This window comes from Poecile atricapillus, chromosome 37, assembly GCF_030490865.1.
Source record: "Poecile atricapillus isolate bPoeAtr1 chromosome 37, bPoeAtr1.hap1, whole genome shotgun sequence".
Classification (NCBI taxonomy): domain Eukaryota; kingdom Metazoa; phylum Chordata; class Aves; order Passeriformes; family Paridae; genus Poecile; species Poecile atricapillus.
In genome coordinates, this window is record NC_081285.1 from 1,952,632 (window position 1) to 1,969,774 (window position 17,143).

The 17,143-nt window shown below is 48.8% G+C and overlaps 2 protein-coding genes across 2 annotated transcripts in view; one reads left to right on the top strand and one right to left on the bottom strand.

Moving 5' to 3' along the window:
- Positions 1-9,948, bottom strand: part of LOC131591066 (uncharacterized) — a 62,273-nt gene extending 52,325 nt beyond the window's left edge. Inside the window, exon 1 of the mRNA XM_058861501.1 lies at positions 9,599-9,948. The gene's annotated coding sequence lies outside the window, so the exon portion shown is untranslated. The remainder of the gene's footprint in view (positions 1-9,598) is intronic.
- The window catches only part of LOC131591075 (zinc finger protein 883-like), a 30,830-nt gene extending 17,165 nt beyond the window's left edge, over positions 1-13,665 (top strand). Inside the window, exon 4 of the mRNA XM_058861514.1 lies at positions 11,763-13,665. Within this exon, the coding sequence (XP_058717497.1) occupies positions 11,763-12,558 (796 nt within the window). The 3' untranslated portion in view covers positions 12,559-13,665. The remainder of the gene's footprint in view (positions 1-11,762) is intronic.
- Positions 13,666-17,143: the final 3,478 nt, after the last annotated feature.

Here is a 17,143-nt window from a genome sequence, read left to right on the forward strand (position 1 = left end):
AACGGGGCAGGAGGAGGAGGAGGAGGAGGAGGAAGAAGGGAAAATAGGAGGAGGAGGAGGAGGGGGGAGGAAGAGGCGCAGCGGCAGCAGGAAGGAGGAGGAGCAGAGCAGAGGAGGACCCGAGAGGATCCAGCCATCCCTGAGCTCGCAGCCCCCCGGGACCATCGCCCCCCATCCCGCAGGTGGGCAGGGAGGGGGAGCTCGCCCCAGATCCCCCGGGGGTCCGTGGGTTTGGGGTTTTTGTGGGGGATGTTTGTGGATGGCAGGGCTCCAGAGCCGAGGCGCAGATGCCCCTCGGGGGGACAGCGGGGGTCCCCGGGAGGTGTTTTTGGGGGGTCCCGGCGGCGGTGGCGGCAGAGCCCCGGCAGAGGGGCCGGGGGGATGCGGGTCCCCCCGCGGTGGGGGTTGGGCTTCCCGGGCCGGGCCCGCCGAGCTCTGCCAGGGCCATGTGGGGACCATGCGGGAGCGGGGGGAGAGCGGTTTTGGGGAGCCCCGGGAGAGCCGCGGCTTCGCTGAGCGGGACCCCAGAGAGAGGAGAGCCCCAGAGCCGCAAAGCCGGGACCCCGAGAGGGGGGGACCCCTGGGATTGCCGGGACCCCGGCGGGGGTGCTGGGGCTGGAGGGGCGGCATGGCCGGGAAAGGGATTTGGGGCTCCCGGTGCCGGCAGTGGCTGCTCCCAGCAAGAGCCCAGTGATCCCAGTATCCCTAAGTGATGTTATAAATGCAAAGGCAAATTCGTGATACGAATTAAAAAAGAGAAATTTATTAATAAACAACAAAGAGAAACAACGATAAAAACCATAATAAAATGGTCAGCGCAGCGCTGGGTGGACAGGGTCTACACCAAAGGTATAGGATTCCCAAATCCACGCTTGAGGGTTCCCAAGCCTCAGTTTTTATAGGGATTTTATGTCCTTGGGCGAAAATTCCAAGCAGGTTCCATTCACCAAGTGTCCTTGATTGTCCAGTGAATCGATTTCCTGGCATGGAATAATGAAGTTAACTAGTGTCCCGACAGAATCTCCTCATATGTAAAGGAGATTCTGTATGTATTTCAACTTGTGTCATCAGAGCAGAGCAGTGGAATCCGGGCCGGTGCCGATGGATATCTCGGCCGTGCTTTCCCCTTTGTCCTTTTTGATTGCTTTTCCAACACTGGTTTGACAGGTGGGATGTTCAGGCCTGGCGATGCCTATCTTTTTGGAGCTTGTCTTTCTTTGTCAACCTGATTGTTCCCCACGGAAATCTGTAGGGCGTTGTTCAGGTCCGGAGGTAGATATCTTCCCCGAGCCAGTTCCATTGTTGTTTTGATGATCCTTGTCCTGTCTATTTGTCCGAGTTGATGGGCCTGCCTGAGTTCGTTATCTGGGTGTTGGTAGCAATCTGCCGCTTTCCGGAGGGGATCCCGACCAGACCCGGAGAGAGTTTTTTTACATTTCGTATTTTTTGCATCATTACAAACACATATGTCTTATTTATAACTTTCCGAATTTTTAATACATACAATAATTTATTACAGTCCCCCACCTAAAAATTTATCACATAAAAAATTTGTTCTTTTAAAACTAATTACTCTGTGGAAGAGGAATATTTGCATTCCTCTTACCTATTTTTATTATCTTCTTCATCTGTTACTGAACTATCAATTTCTTGTGACAACATGTGTTTGTTCTCAAATTTTTCTAAGGCTTTTAGTGCATTTTTACTTTCTTTCTCTTCCTCTAATTTCATTATTTTAGAGAGAAGGGCTGTTTTATCTTGTGCCTTTTCTGGGTCTGTTGGGAGGGTGGCAATTTGCATTCCTTGGACCACAGAGTGTATTAATCTGATTAGACAAGGAATTAGACATGGTAGGAAGATGACTCCAGCAGCTGAACATCCTATAAAGAACACTAGCTTTTTCCACCAAGCCCCCTGACCAAAAATTTGGTCCCACCAGGAGGCTTGTAGGATGGAATTCCATTTTTGGACTGGCACATGTGCCACCTTTTTTATTTCTGCAGCTAGTCCCTTTATAGTTTCCCCGTAGTCATCTATCTCCATGCAACACTCAGATTCATTATATCTTCCGCACACTCCTCCCTCCTCGGCTAGCAAATAGTCGAGAGCTAATCTATTTTGGTAAACGAAAGCTCTCATTTGTGAGTGTTGCTTTGCCAGGAGTTCCAGGGCTTCTGAAGTGTGATTCGAGACTACCTCTACTACAGCCTGCAGCCTGATGAGTCGATTGAGGAGGTAAATGGGGGTTCTATAACCCCAACTGCCATCATTTGCCCAAGTGGCTGGCTCATAATATTGTATGATTCTTTTGGCAGGCCATTCCTCCTCTTTCCACTTTTGGCTGCCTCCTGCCATCGGTAGTTCTCGTTTTAAATCCCTCTTTTGCCGCGCTAAGGTTTCAAAGAGGGGAGCACCTAAAGACTTACTTTCATCTTTAGGTAATGTAAAGAAAAACGGCCGAATTATTCCAAGTGTGCATGATCCCTTCCATTTCCGTGGTAATTCACTGTATGCTTTCTTTCCGCATATCCAGTAAATTCCATCTGGTGCTTCCCAACCTTTATTAGATTTTGCCGGATCTTCCCAATATTCCCTCAGGCCTATGAATGCATGGAAGGGATTGGCCCCCAGATTTTTATTCCAACAAAGTCCAATGATTTCTATCCATTTGTAGTTATTTTCCCGAGAGGGACTCCAATACCCCTCGGGTGGTTCCGGTTGCCAGATTTTTGTTTTCTTATTTGAATTTACCGTGAGGGTATTTACACACGGGGTGTACCCTACTAAGTCAGTAAATTCTCTTCCCTCCCGGCTGATGCAAAACGTTCCAATTATTCTTTTGTCAATTACCCATCCCTCTGGTCTTCGTGTTGTTTTTGATAATTTTAGTCCTGTCCATTTTAGCAATTGTTCTGGGGTCAATCCTTCTCCCTTCCATGGCCATCTTTCAGCTGACTTCAAGACACCGCATATCCAACAGTTGGATAAGCTTAATTCAGTGGCTATCTCCTGCATCAAATCTATAAATAGATTTTGATTTGGGCTAGGTAATTTCCAACTGTTGTATTGTTTTTCTAATTGCTCGTATTGTTCGCTGAGAGAGTTTAACCTCTCTTGCTCCAATCCTTTTCTCTTATTTTCCATTTCCTGTCGTTTTAACTCTAGGGTTAGTTGTTTTATTTTATTTTCTGGGTCTAACCCTTCCTCGTCCTTAGAAAAACAGAACACTTGGTCGAATTGAAGACACACTCTATCATCATCTGCTTTTAGTAAATCCAAAACTATAGGCTCATTATTAAATGACATTTTTGTCTCATGTTTCAAATTTTTCCCTTCTCAATACATTTTTCCACCCATCATACAAGGTTTTAAGTTTGCTTTATTGTAGCATAAAGGGTTGACTTGGTGGTATGCTATAAATGTCGACTGCTTCTTTCCCCCAATCCAGACAGTTTTGTTACACTGTCCACAGACCGAGATTGGGGGAATTCCCCTTATTTCTCTTTTGTTCCGGAAGTGGGTTTCTTGAACCCTTAGTTCTTCCAAGGTCCGAATGGGTTTTTCCATAACACTTGCCCCTGGGTTTGAGCACCAAATTTTCTCTTTTAGTTTACACAAATTGAATTGAGTATCGTTTAACCAACATACCCCTGTGTGCAATTCCGGAGGACAAACGGTCAATCGCTCGGTTCCTGTGGCAGTCCGGCACTGCTCACACTTCCCCAGGGGATCCTCCCCTGGAGGCGCCTCGGGCTTCATTCCCTCGGCCAAGCACATGGCTAGGCTCAGGGACATCAGGATTCCCCACAATTGCATCCCTCTGCCATTCCCTCCGCCCGTATAGGAGTATACGGCGGGGGTAACCATCTTCTCGGCAGCAAGGACTGTCTTCAGGGGCCCTTGAAGTCCTGATGGCAAACCTTCGCTTAAAGGTTGCCCACCGAGACGCCTTGACCGTGTCGAACCTGCACGGTACTTTTATGGTTCTACGACACTCAATCTCTAGGGGTTCCGCTTTACAATCGAGTCGACCCCTTAATCCTTTTTGATAAAACAGGAACCACTCCGGAGAGTCGAGTTCCAACAGGCCCGCCCGGGTTGCAAGTATTAGGAATCGATTGGTCTGGTTTAACTCTTTCTCGTAGCACTTAGTGCACAATCCCCTCGGTCTATACCCCCTTAAACAGTGAGTCACCCAAATCTGCTCACAATAAGCACACTTAAAATGCACAAACGGAAAACTGTAACAATCAAGAATTTTGCAACTTATCCTTTCATCACTGTTCATTTGTGTTGTCTCCGGAGCTTGATTTTCAACTCTCCCGGCGGGGTGGTAACATTCCACTCAGAGGAATTGCAGTCCAGAACTTTCTTTGCCCGAGAAGAGTGTGTCCAACCCTTCTCGGCCGTTCAAACCGCAGTATCTGTCGTTAAGAGGACAAGGAATGGGCCTTCCCAGTGTGGGCTGAGGGGAAGTTCTCTCCACACTTTGATCAATACTTTGTCTCTCGGTCGGATTTTGTGGATTGGAAATCCCAATGTCGTACTTTGGGGAATCAATCCTCTTCTCCTGAGCTCCTGTAAATTTTTATTTACAGAAATGAGATAAGGTTGTAACTGTACATCCCCTATTTGAGGATGTGACACCGGCATTCCATGCCTATATGGCATTCCATATAGCATTTCAAAGGGGGACAAACCGGTTTCCGAATGTGGCATGGTCCTGATGTTCAACAGTGCCAAAGGAAGACACCGGACCCAAGTCATTTTCGTTTCAATTATTAATTTGGACAATTGTGATTTCAATGTTTGATTCATCCTTTCTACCTGCCCCGAACTCTGAGGATGCCAAGGAGTGTGATATTGCCATCTGATTCCTAATGCATCTGATAATTGTTTAATGATTTTTGAGGTGAAGTGAGTACCTTGGTCTGAATCGATATGGTCTACTATCCCATATCTAGGAATTATTTCTTCTAGTAGAATTTTTGACACAGTTTGGGCTGTAGCCTTCGCTCTAGGAAATGCTTCTACCCAATGTGTCAGTTTATCTACTATCACCAGTAAATATTTATTTCTACCAATTTTGGGTAATTCTGTGAAATCCACTTGGATTCTTTCAAACGGCCGGTATGAAAGTGGCCGACCTCCCCAATTTGTTTGCTTCGAATTGGATCGATTAACTTTTTGGCATATCACACACCCCTGCACCTCTTGTTTGGGAAGTTCAAAAATTCCTTTACATCCGAAGAATTTTAAAAATTGCTCAGCCAATGCCCTGGTTCCCCAATGAGTTTGCTCATGCAGTCTTCAGAGTATTCCCTTTGCTGTTCCCTTTGGGACTAGCTCCCTCCCGTCCGGTAACCACCATTTGTTTTCTTTGAAATACCCACCTTTCTGAAATATCTACCTTTCTGAAATCTTCCAGCTCCTTCTCCGAAGGGAGCACGGATACCTCTGGTGGTTTCTTTGGGGCAATCTCGGGAATACTTACCGTCAACAAAGCTGCTTGTTTCGCTTCTTTGTCTGCTAAATTGTTCCCCCTTGTGTGGAACTGCCACCCAGTTTGGTGTCCTTTTACATGGACAACCGATATCTCTTGTGGCTCTCTGACTGCTTCTAAAATTTGTCTAACTATTTCTCCATGTATTAATCCTTTTCCTTTTGTATTAATCAAACCCCTTTCTTCCCATATCTTTCCAAAAGTGTGCACCACCCCAAATGCATACTTTGAATCAGTGTAAATGGTCCCCCTTTTTCCTTTTAAACCCTTGAGGGCTCTTAGGAGAGCATATAGCTCACAGGCCTGCGCGGACCAGCTTGCCTGCAGGGGACCTGACTCTATAATTTGTCCCGTCATGCCATTTATGATGGCATAACCTGATTTTCTCTTTCCCTCCACCATTTTTGACGAACCGTCAATGAACCATTTTTCCCCTCCTTCCAACTCCTGATCTTCTAAGTCCGGTCTTACCTTGGTTTGCAATTCTACTGCTTCAATGCAATTATGAAATAGCTCGCCTGTTGGTTCCCCAAACAAGAACTGCGCCGGGTTCTGGGCAGTAGTCGTTCTTAATTCGAGACCTGGTGAACTGATTAACATGGCCTCATATTTCAGAAGCCTCGAATCAGTTAGCCATTTCTCAGCTTTTTGCTGTAAGATATTTCTTACATCGTGTGGGGTGTAGACTATTAAAGGGGCTCCAAAAGTTATCTTTTTTGCTTCCCTAACCAACAGAGCTACTGCAACAATTGCCTGTAAGCAAGTAAGCCAACCTCGACTGACTGGATCTAGGATTTTTGATAAAAATCCTATGGGCTTTTTCTTTTCTGCCCATTCCTGGGTCAGAACTTCCTGCGCTGTTTGTCCACTTACATCGACAAACAGTTGAAATTCCTTATTAGTGTCTGGCAAGGTTAGAACTGGGGCAGTTATGAGAGCATTCTTTAATTCTTGGAACTTATTTTCATCCTGAGTTGTCCATTTCAATCTGTCAGTATTTAATCTTTCGTATAAAAATTTTACTTTTTCACTAAATCCTTCAATCCATTGTCTGCAATACCCCAGAAGCCCTAAAAATTGTCTAATTTGTCTTTTTGTTTTTGGGGCAGGAAGTATGAGAATTCCTGCCACCCTGTCAGGGTCCAATTTCTTTTTTCCCTGAGATATCCAATGACCGAGATATTTTACTTCGGGCTCTGTGAATTGCAGTTTAGATTTCGATACTTTCAAACCTTTCTGTCCCAGAAAATTCAACAAGGAAATCGTACTCTTTTTCACCTGTTCTTCCGTTGTCCTGGCAATTAACAAATCATCTACATATTGTAGTAATTTTGTCCCTTCCTCTGGAATGAATTGAGTGAGTAGTTGTTCCAAAGCCTGTCCAAATAAGTTTGGGGATTCCACGAATCCCTGCGGGAGGACGGTCCACCTTAACTGCTGATTTCTGTTAGTGTCCGGATCCTCCCACTGAAAAGCAAAGAAATTCCTACTCCCTTCATCCAAAGGACAAGTCCAAAACGCATCTTTTAAATCAATTACACTATACCATACATCCTCCGGTGAGAGTCTGTTAAGTAAAGTGTAAGGGTTTGCCACGACCGGGAACCTGGTTCGGGTCCTAGCATTTACTGCTCTCAGATCCTGAACCAGTCGGAAACTCCCATCTGCTTTCTTTACTGCAAGGATGGGGGTGTTATGTTGGGACATGCAGGGTTCGAGGGTACCTCCTCTGAGAAGGTCATCGATTACAAATTTCAGACCCCTTCTCCCTTCTATCGGGATGGGATACTGTTTGATCCTAATTGGATCTTCTGGGTTTTCTATTTCAATTTTGATGGGGGTAATATTTAATTTCCCCACTTCTCCTTTTGAATGCCACACTCGTGGATCAATCTCCTTTTCATCTTTTGGAGTCAAATGGAATATCTTTATCACCAATTCGGAATTTTTCACAACAATATTTATGCCTAATGCAACAATCATGTCTTTCCCTAATAAATTATAATCCGCTTCTTCCACTAACAACAAGTTCCCCAAACATATTTTATTTTGAGATTCGATTTCCACATCTTTTATTACAGAGACCTTGAAAGGGTCTCCCTTAGCACCAATCACAACCACCTTTTCCTTGCTTGCCACACATCCCATAGGTAATTTCTGTAGGGTGCTTCTTTCAGCTCTCGTGTCAACCAGGAATTCTATTTCCTGGCGATGGGGACCCACTTTTAATTTTATCAAGGGCTCCTTTGCTGTTAATTTCCCCATCTGAAAGAGCCCAAGACTTCCCTAGTCTTCCTGGAATACTTTTTCATCCTTCATTTTTTGTCGGCAGTCCCGTTGGATGTCTCACCTTTTTACAGTAAAAACACTCCGGAGGATTCTTTCGGGGAGCGGGACTGTCCTTTTGGGACCCCTGTTGCTTTTTCGGTACTGTTTTACCATGCTTTTGTTCTTGTTTCTGTACTTCTTTTACTGCGGCCACTAGTATTTTGGCCTGAAATTTTTGTTTCTCATCTTCTCTTTGCATATATATCTTTTGAGCTTCTCTTAGAAGCTCTTGTAAATTTTTCTCTTGCCACCCATCAATTTTTTCTAGCTTCCTTCTGATATCCTCCCATGACTTTGCCACAAATTGGGTTTTGAGCAAAACTTCCCCCACTGGAGAGCTAGGGTCAGTCCCAGAATAAATCTGCAGACTTCGCCTTAATCTCTCTAACCACTCAGTGGGTGTTTCCTCTTTTCCTTGGCATTCCCCAAATACTTTGCTAATATTTTGTCCTCGGGGGACCGCCTCCCTTATTCCTTGTACAATCATATTCCTTAGATCAACCATGCTTCTCCTACCTTCCTCTGTCTGGGCATTCCAGCTCGGGTTTACACCAGGCCATTTTTGGCTGCCTGGCGTCCCCTGTGGGTTACGCCGTTCCCAATCCCTGATACCAGCTTGCTTAATCATTTCTCTTTCTTCCTGACTAAACAGTGATCTCAGGATGGCCATGAGATCCTCATACGTGTAAATACTACTTCCCAAAAAATCATCCAATCTCTCAGCCACCCCAAACGGGTCATCCAACAATCGTCCCATCTCTTTCTTAAACGCTCGCACATCCCCTGAGTTCAGGGGTACATTCACAAACCCAATTACTCCAGGGGCAGTTGGCACCTCCCTGAGGGGAAACATTCGATGCCCAGTCTCATTTTCCCCCCATTCCTCATTCATCAATTTCGCCTTATAGCGAGTTCGACTCGAGGGAGGGGAACTGGGGTTTTTGGAAATCTGTTCTTTTATTGATTGCGGAAACTCCGCTGCAACTAGGTTACCAAAAGAGACCCCCTCTGTTACGTTCGAGGGTCCCGGCAGTGGCGGCCGGACTGGCAACGGGGGATAGGGTGCTCCCCAGCCTTGCATCAACCTGGCCTCTGAGGAGGTTGTGGCGGCCAGGGTTTCCACAGGCAGGGACACAGGGAGGGCTGCCGGAACTACTGCTGGTGCCGATTCCCTTGTTCGCGATGTGTGTGCTTCGGCTGGTTGCCCTGGGGAACCTGCGGGTGCTGACGGCACCACCTGATCTGCTGCAGAAGGTTCTGCCGGCCCGTGGTATGGTGGGGGTAAGTGATCCAGGGGTTCCCAGTTTTCTGTCTTTGTTTCACCTTTCTGTTTTACCAGGAACAACCCGACTCTGGTAGTTAACCAGAGTCTGGCATATTCTTTCTCCTCGGAGTCCGAGGGAACCTTACGCTCCACGTGAGAGATTAATTCGCTACACGTCCACCTTTCAAATGTCCCTAGTACTGGCCAAGTGAGGTGGTTTCTCAGTTCCTGCCCTCCCCAAACTTCGGCACAGTAATAGATCATTTTCACTTTTGATTTCTTTTTCCTTTCCAGACAATTTTCCCAATTTTTCAACATCCATCCTAAGGGGCTTTCCGGTGGGATGTCTAGCAATCCCTTCGTTTTCTCGGAAGGGTCTTTCTCGTTATTTTTCTTTTGCATCTTACTCTTTCTCTGCCCCATAGTGAAGAAAAAAATCTTACCTGTCTCTGCGTTGTGTTCGTCCGACTTTATTTGGAAAGTCAAAGTCTGCCAATACTCACCTTCTCGGTTAGCTGCACCAGGGTTTTTCTTAGCGCTTCAACCTTTTCCCTTGAACCTTTCCTAGGTTCTTTGGTTGAAAGGGTTTACTAATTCCAGAGCTTGACTGGACGTCCTCTTCCCCTTTCAACCCCTTTGCGATCGGTCCCCCGGGACTCCCTTTAGTCCCAGGCTTGACAAACGTGGAAAGAGAGTCTTTTTCACACGGAATCGCTTCCTCCGTGGCCAGCCAATTCCCTCGCGGGAGGATGGAAACGCGGCCTTGAAGTCCGCACTCGCCCCGTGATCAGATCACGTCTCACACACACTTGCCCAATCGCCCGCTCAACCTCACAATACTTACAGCAATTTTCCTGCGAGGATGTCTTCGTGCACTTCTGACTTTACAAGCTACCAAGCCACGGCTTTTCTCGAAGGCTCCGTGCCTTCCCGAGCTCTCTGGATCCGTTCCTCTTTTTATTGTGGTTTTTATCTTTCGCCTAAATTTGGTTCGGAGGTCGGAGTGAACTGCGGAGGTTCTCGGCTTCCCAGGCCGCCGAAATCGGCGGGGGTACCCCCCTGGACAGCGAGATTCTCCCACAGTTTTTCCCGATCCGAGTCACGTCACCAATCTGTTATAAATGCAAAGGCAAATTCGTGATACGAATTAAAAAAGAGAAATTTATTAATAAACAACAAAGAGCAACAACGATAAAAACCACAATAAAATGGTCAGCGCAGCGCTGGGTGGACAGGGTCTACACCAAAGGTATAGGATTCCCAAATCCACGCTTGAGGGTTCCCAAGCCTCGGTTTTTATAGGGATTTTATGTCCTTAGGCGAAAATTCCAAGCAGGTTCCATTCACCAAGTGTCCTTGATTGTCCAGTGAATGGATTTCTTGGCATGGAATAATGAAGTTAACTAGTGTCCCGACAGAATCTCCTCATATGTAAAGGAGATTCTGTATGTATTTCAACTTGTGTCATCAGAGCAGAGCATTGGAATCCGGGCCGGTGCCGATGGATATCTCGGCCGTGCTTTCCCCTTTGTCCTTTTTGATTGCTTTTCCAACACTGGTTTGACAGGTGGGATGTTCAGGCCTGGCGATGCCTATCTTTTTGGAGCTTGTCTTTCTTTGTCAACCTGATTGTTCCCCACGGAAATCTGTAGGGCGTTGTTCAGGTCCGGAGGTAGATATCTTCCCCGAGCCAGTTCCATTGTTGTTTTGATGATCCTTGTCCTGTCTATTTGTCCGAGTTGATGGGCCTGCCTGAGTTCGTTATCTGGGTGTTGGTAGCAATCTGCCGCTTTCCGGAGGGGATCCCGACCAGACCCGGAGAGGGGTTTTTTTACATTTCGTATTTTTTGCATCATTACAAACACATATGTCTTATTTATAACTTTCCGAATTTTTAATACATACAATAATTTATGACAGTGAGGAGATGGAAATGGGGGGAGCTTTTGGGGTTCCTGGGACTCCCAGCAGCCTGGGGAGGTGGGGGACCGAGTAGAAGGGGGAGCCCCAATCCAAGTGTGTCCCCCAGCAGCTGGGACAGGGGAGAACTCCTGAACACCAAAGGGGAGAGAACAGAGATGGGGAACTCCTGGGAGGCTTTTTTATGGCTGAATCTTGGTGTTTGGGAGGTTGTTATGGGCTTCAGATGGCCGGTGACTTGTAGAGATGGACTTGGGCAGAAGGACCTTCAAACTCAATGTGCTCATCCCTTGTTTTCCACCCAAACCAGGATTTCCCGATCCCAACGCTTAGCAAGATGGAGGAGGAAGCTGTGAGGAAGAGGAAGATGCCCCAGGATGCCCAGGAAGGTGAGGAGGAAATCAGTGCCCCTTTCCCCCTCTCTCCTGCTCCATCTCCCAGCCCAGCCCGGCCCCCGGCTGCAGGACAACCCCGCTGCCGACGCCGTCCTGCCGGGGATGCATTGGGGGGATCTCCTTCCCCTTCCCTCTGGCACGGAGGCAAATCCCATCCTCTCCTTGTCCTTCCTCCCCCAGACAAGGAGCTGAGGATGGAGACCAGGGAGGACAAATCCCTGCAGCAGAACCTGGTGGAAGAGGCCGTTTTGTGCAGTTCCACAACACAGGAATCCAACGGGGTGGAAAAGGCCCGGAGATCCCGCACGAGGAGGGGCTGCAAACGCAGATCATGGGGATCTGAGGAGGACAGACCCAGCCTGTGCCGGGAAGGCGGCCGGAGATCCGGCCAGGGCTCTGAGCTGGTGGTCCATGAGCAGCCTCACAATGGGGAGAAGCCCCACAAGTGCTTGGAGTGTGGGAAGAGCTTCAGGTGGAGCTCCCAACTGATCAAGCAGCAGATGATCCACACTGGGGAGAGGCCCTATGAGTGTGGGGAGTGTGGGAAGAGGTTTCAGTTCACTTCCAGTCTCCTCCTGCACCAGCGCACGCACACTGAGGAGAAGCCCTTCCGCTGCCCTGACTGCAAGAAGGGATTCAGGCAAAATGCCCATCTTGTCAGGCACCAGAGGATCCACACTGGGGAGAGGCCCCACAAGTGCTTGGAGTGTGCAAAGAGCTTCAGCTGGAGCTCCCACCTGATCTGCCACCAGAGGATCCACACTGGGGAGAGGCCCCACGAGTGTAAGGAATGTGGGAAGAGCTTCAGACATGGCATCAGCCTGATCTGCCACCAGAGGACCCACACCGGGGAACAGCCATACAAGTGTGGGGAATGTGGGAAGAGGTTCAGCCAGAGATCCAGTCTGATCAACCACCAACTGATCCACACTGGGGAGAGGCCCTACGAGTGTTCCAAGTGTGGGAAGCGGTTTCAGACCAGCTCCAATCTCCTCGTGCACTATCGGAGTCACACAGAGGAGAGGCCCTTCCAGTGCTCCGACTGTGGGAAGGGCTTCAAGCACAACTGCACTCTTGTCAACCACCGGCGCATCCACACCAGGGAGAGGCCCCAGAGTGTCCCCAGTGTGGGAAGAGCTTCTCACTGAGCTCAGCCTTGACCCAACAGCAACGGAGGCACTGATAAGGGAAGCCCTGCGAGTGCCCCGAGTGTGGGAAGAGCTTTGTGACCCACATTCCCTGGGATCCACCTTGGGAATCCACCTGGCTGCTTCTCCTTCTGTTTTGGCCTCAGTTTTCTTCTGATTCATCTTCATTCCTGTCATGAGGTGACTTTACCTTTAAGGTGGATGTGAGAGCTAAGGAAGTTGAAGTTGCTGGGGACTGAAAGGAGTCTCTTCTCCTGACCAATTATTGGTCATTACTGGGAATTGACAGCAATTTTAACTATTGAAAAGGGAGATCAACTTGTGAACCCTACCTTAAGATGTAAAGTCAGGGCACTTGGGCTCTTTTTGTTTCCTGGCTGTGAAGGGTGGCGGAGCTCCAGGCCATGCGGCCGGGCGGGGGCTGCAGCGGCTCCCGGCCGGGAGATGGGGCCTGCGGAAGGTTTTCCCCGGGCTCTGGCCGGGCTGGGCCGATCTCTGGCTCGGCTGCAGGTTTTGCTGTGACTAAATTTAATAGAGACTGCCGAGTGAAGAAGGAGAGAGGCTCTGGACCTGCAGCGGGCTGGGGCGGCGACTACACTCTCCAGAGCAGCCATGAGGAATTTTCTGTCACAGACGGCTCCAGCTCCTGTTTGGCAGAGATCACAGAGCCATCTACAAAGCCTGGGCAAGATTTTAAACTTTTCATTTCCCAGAGGAGACTTGCAGATTAATCTTTTTTATCCAGAAAAGGAAAAAGAGAGTGATCAACATGAAAAGAGACTTTATAAACTACCAGTCACAAGAAAGAAAAGAAGCTTCAGGAAAGGTAGAGAATTAAGAAGATGCTTTAATTAAGATGAAATATTTTTCTGTTAAAGCTATGGAGATGGACAATAAAGTCCTGAAAGAACTCCTTTAATTCGTGACTGTATATAGGGAGGAATAGAGTGTTCAAAGTGAAAATTTGAGTAAAAAGTAGAGTAATTGTGATATAGTGAAGTGCTGGAAACAGTGAAGCGAAAATTTGAAGCCTTGGGGGGCAATGAGAAAAACTGTTTTCTGGTGAAGCTCACAGAAACAGATGAAGAACACTTTTGCTTCTGAATAACTCATCCTTAAAATGCCATCCCTAGACTCATGGCCCATACACACCTCAGAGTGATGTGAAATGGGAGGAGTGAGCTCTGATAACAGCAGTTCTGGGCAGCTGACATCAGAGCAATGGAAAACTATAACAGAAGTAGTTTTCTTGTGAGAAACTCCATAAATTAACAGGAAGAAACTTCTGTTTCTCTACAAAGACTGGTGAAAAGACTAGCAGGAATTGGGACTGTTTTAACCACCAAAGTTTTTGTCTCTGTTGTCATGTGAACAAGGGAATAGTGGGTAAATAGGGGATGAAAAGGTTTTTCTGGAACTTTATTCTGGTGTTCTTATTATTGTAGTTTGTCAATAAACTTTCTTTATTCCTTTTAAGTTTTATGCCTGTTTTGCTCGTGTTCTAATCCATATCTCACAGCAAGAAATAAGTAATTTTTTTGTTAGCTACTGGTTTAAAACCACAACAATCCCTTAAAAACAGCCCAAACAGGGTTAAAAAGAAAGAAGTTGATCAACTGTGTCTATTGTCCCACCATTTCACAGGTGTTTGAGGGGGAATATAGGGTTTGGGGACACATTCTGGAAGATTTCTGGGTTCTTGGGGCATTTTGGGCCATGTTCTCCAACTCTTTGAACTCCAGATGCCAAGAGGGATTGATCTGTTACCTGAAAACAACTCAATCCCACTGAAAACAAGTAAACCTTATCCCCAGAAGGGCTCAATCCCTCCTCAAAATGGCTTGTTCCACCTCAGAAAAAGTCAATCCCACCCCAAACTTCAATGGTTCCACAGGCGTGTTATAAATGCAAAGGCAAATTCGTGATACGAATAAAAGAGAAATTTATTAATAAACAACAAAGAGCAACAACGATAAAAAACCACAATAAAATGGTCAGCGCAGCGCTGGGTGGACAGGGTCTACACCAAAGGTATAGGATTCCCAAATCCACGCTTGAGGGTTCTCAAGCCTCGGTTTTTATAGGGATTTTATGTCCTTGGCCGAAAATTCCAAGCAGGTTCCATTCACCAAGTGTCCTTGATTGTCCAGTGAATGGATTTCCTGGCATGGAATAATGGAGTTAACTGGTGTCCGGACAGAATCTCCTCATATGTAAAGGAGATTCTGTATGTATTTCAACTTGTGTCATCAGAGCAGAGCATTGGAATCCGGGCCGGTGCCGATGGATATCTCGGCCGTGCTTTCCCCTTTGTCCTTTTTGATTGCTTTTCCAACACTGGTTTGACAGGTGGGATGTTCAGGTCTGGCAATGACTATCTTTTTGGAGTTTGTCTTTTTGTCGACCTGATTGTCTCCCAACAGAAATCTGCAGGGCGTTGCTCAGGTCCGGAGGTAGATATCTTCTCCGAGCCAGTCCTTTTGTTTTCCTGATGGCCCTCGTCCTGTCTATTTGTCCGAGCTGATGGGCGGAGGGGATCCCGACCAGACCCGGAGAGGGGTTTTTTTACATTTTATATTTTACATCATTACAAACACATATATCTTATTTATACTTTTCCGAATTTTTATACATACAATAATTTATTACAGGCGGCAGAGTGAGATGGGGTTGGAAGGAGATGGGGAGAGGTGGGATCCACATTTGGAGTGGTGGGATGCGACAGACTGGGATTGTGCAGACTGGGAGCATACGGACTGGGACCATAGTGGGATAAGCTGCCCTGGGACTGTATGGACTGGGATTGCACAGGCTGGAAGCACATGGATCAGCACCAGAGATTGGGATCACATGGACCGGGACCCCATGGACCGGGATGGCTGCACCGGCACGATGCGAACCGAGGCGGTCCCGCCCTGCCCAGGGACCCCTCGCAGTCCCTCGCAGTCTCACGCAGTTTTACCTGCAGGAACGGCCAGAACTCCCAGGGGTGAACGCAGAGGTCCCGGAGCGATCCTGGTGCTGGTCCTGGAGCGATCCCGGTGCTGGTCCTGGAGCGATCCCGGTGCCGGTCCTGGAGTGGTCCCGGTGCTGGTCCTGGAGCGATCCTGGTGCTGGTCCTGGAGCGATCCCAGTGCTGGTCCTGTATCGATCCCGGTGCTGATCCCGGTGCTGGTCCTGGTGCTGATCCCGGTGCTGGCCGTGGAGCGATCCCAGTGCCAGTCCCGGTTCTGGTCTCAGTCTCGGTCTCGGAGCACTCCTGGTGTTGATCCCAGTCCCTGTGCTGGCCTCGGTCTCAGTCTCGGAGCAGTTCCGGGGCACTCCCGGAGCCGATTCCGGTCCCGGTGTCGATCTCAATGGCGCAGCGGTGCCGGTCCCGGTCTCAGTCCCGGTCCCGGAGCGGTGCCGGTCTCGGTGCCGGTGCCGGATTCAGTCCCAGTCTCAGGCCCCGTCTCAGTCTCGGTCTCACTCCCAGTCCAGGTGCCGCTCGAACCGAGACCTTTTCGGGTGATTTTAGGTCCCTTTTGGGCATTTCAGGCAAGTTTGGGTGCTGTTGGGGCCCTTTGGGTGTTATTACGCAAAACCAGCGACTTTCAGGGTGGATATTACGCCCCCTTGGGAGATTCAAGGGTGATTTTAGGCCATTTTTTGTGGGTTTTCCAGCAGTTTGGGCCCTTTTGGTTGGACTTTAGACCCCTTGGGATGATTTTAACAGCATTTGACTGATTTTTGCCCAAACCATATGGATTTAGCGTGGCGTTTAGGTTCCTTGGGGTGATTTCAGGCCATTTTGTGGGGATTTCAGGCTTCTTTGGGTGATTTTAGGCAGAACCTCATCGGTTTGAGAATGTATTTTCAGCCACTTCGGACAGGTGTAGGCAAATGTGTATGACTTTAGAACCCTTCCTATGGGTTTTGGCCCCTCTGGCTGATTTTCGGCCAAAGCCGGTGTATTTAGGCTGCATTTGAGGCCCTTTTGGGTGATTTGAGGCCAAAGCGGGTCCCCTGAGAGCCGCGCGTCCCTTTGGCCCCGCCCCTTTCCCCTCACAGTTCCCGCCCTTTCCTTGATCCGCGCTCCCAGTTCGGGATTCGGGAACGGGGCAGGAGGAGGAGGAGGAGGAGGAGGAAGGGAAAATAGGAGGAGGAGGAGGAGGAGGGGGGAGGAAGAGGCGCAGCGGCAGCAGGAAGGAGGAGGAGCAGAGCAGAGGAGGACCCGAGCGGCTCCAGCCATCCCTGAGCTCGCAGCCCCCCGGGACCATCGCCCCCCATCCCGCAGGTGGGCGGGGAGGGGGAGCTCGCCCCAGATCCCCCGGGGGTCCGTGGGTTTGGGGTTTTTGTGGGGGATGTTTGTGGATGGCAGGGCTCCAGAGCCGAGGCGCAGATGCCCCTCGGGGGGACAGCGGGGGTCCCCGGGAGGTGTTTTTGGGGGGTCCCGGCGGCGGTGGCGGCAGAGCCCCGGCAGAGGGGCCGGGGGGATGCGGGTCCCCCCGCGGTGGGGGTTGGGCTTCCCGGGCCGGGCCCGCCGAGCTCTGCCGGGGCCATGTGGGGACCGTGCGGGAGCGGGGGGAGAGCGGTTTTGGGGAGC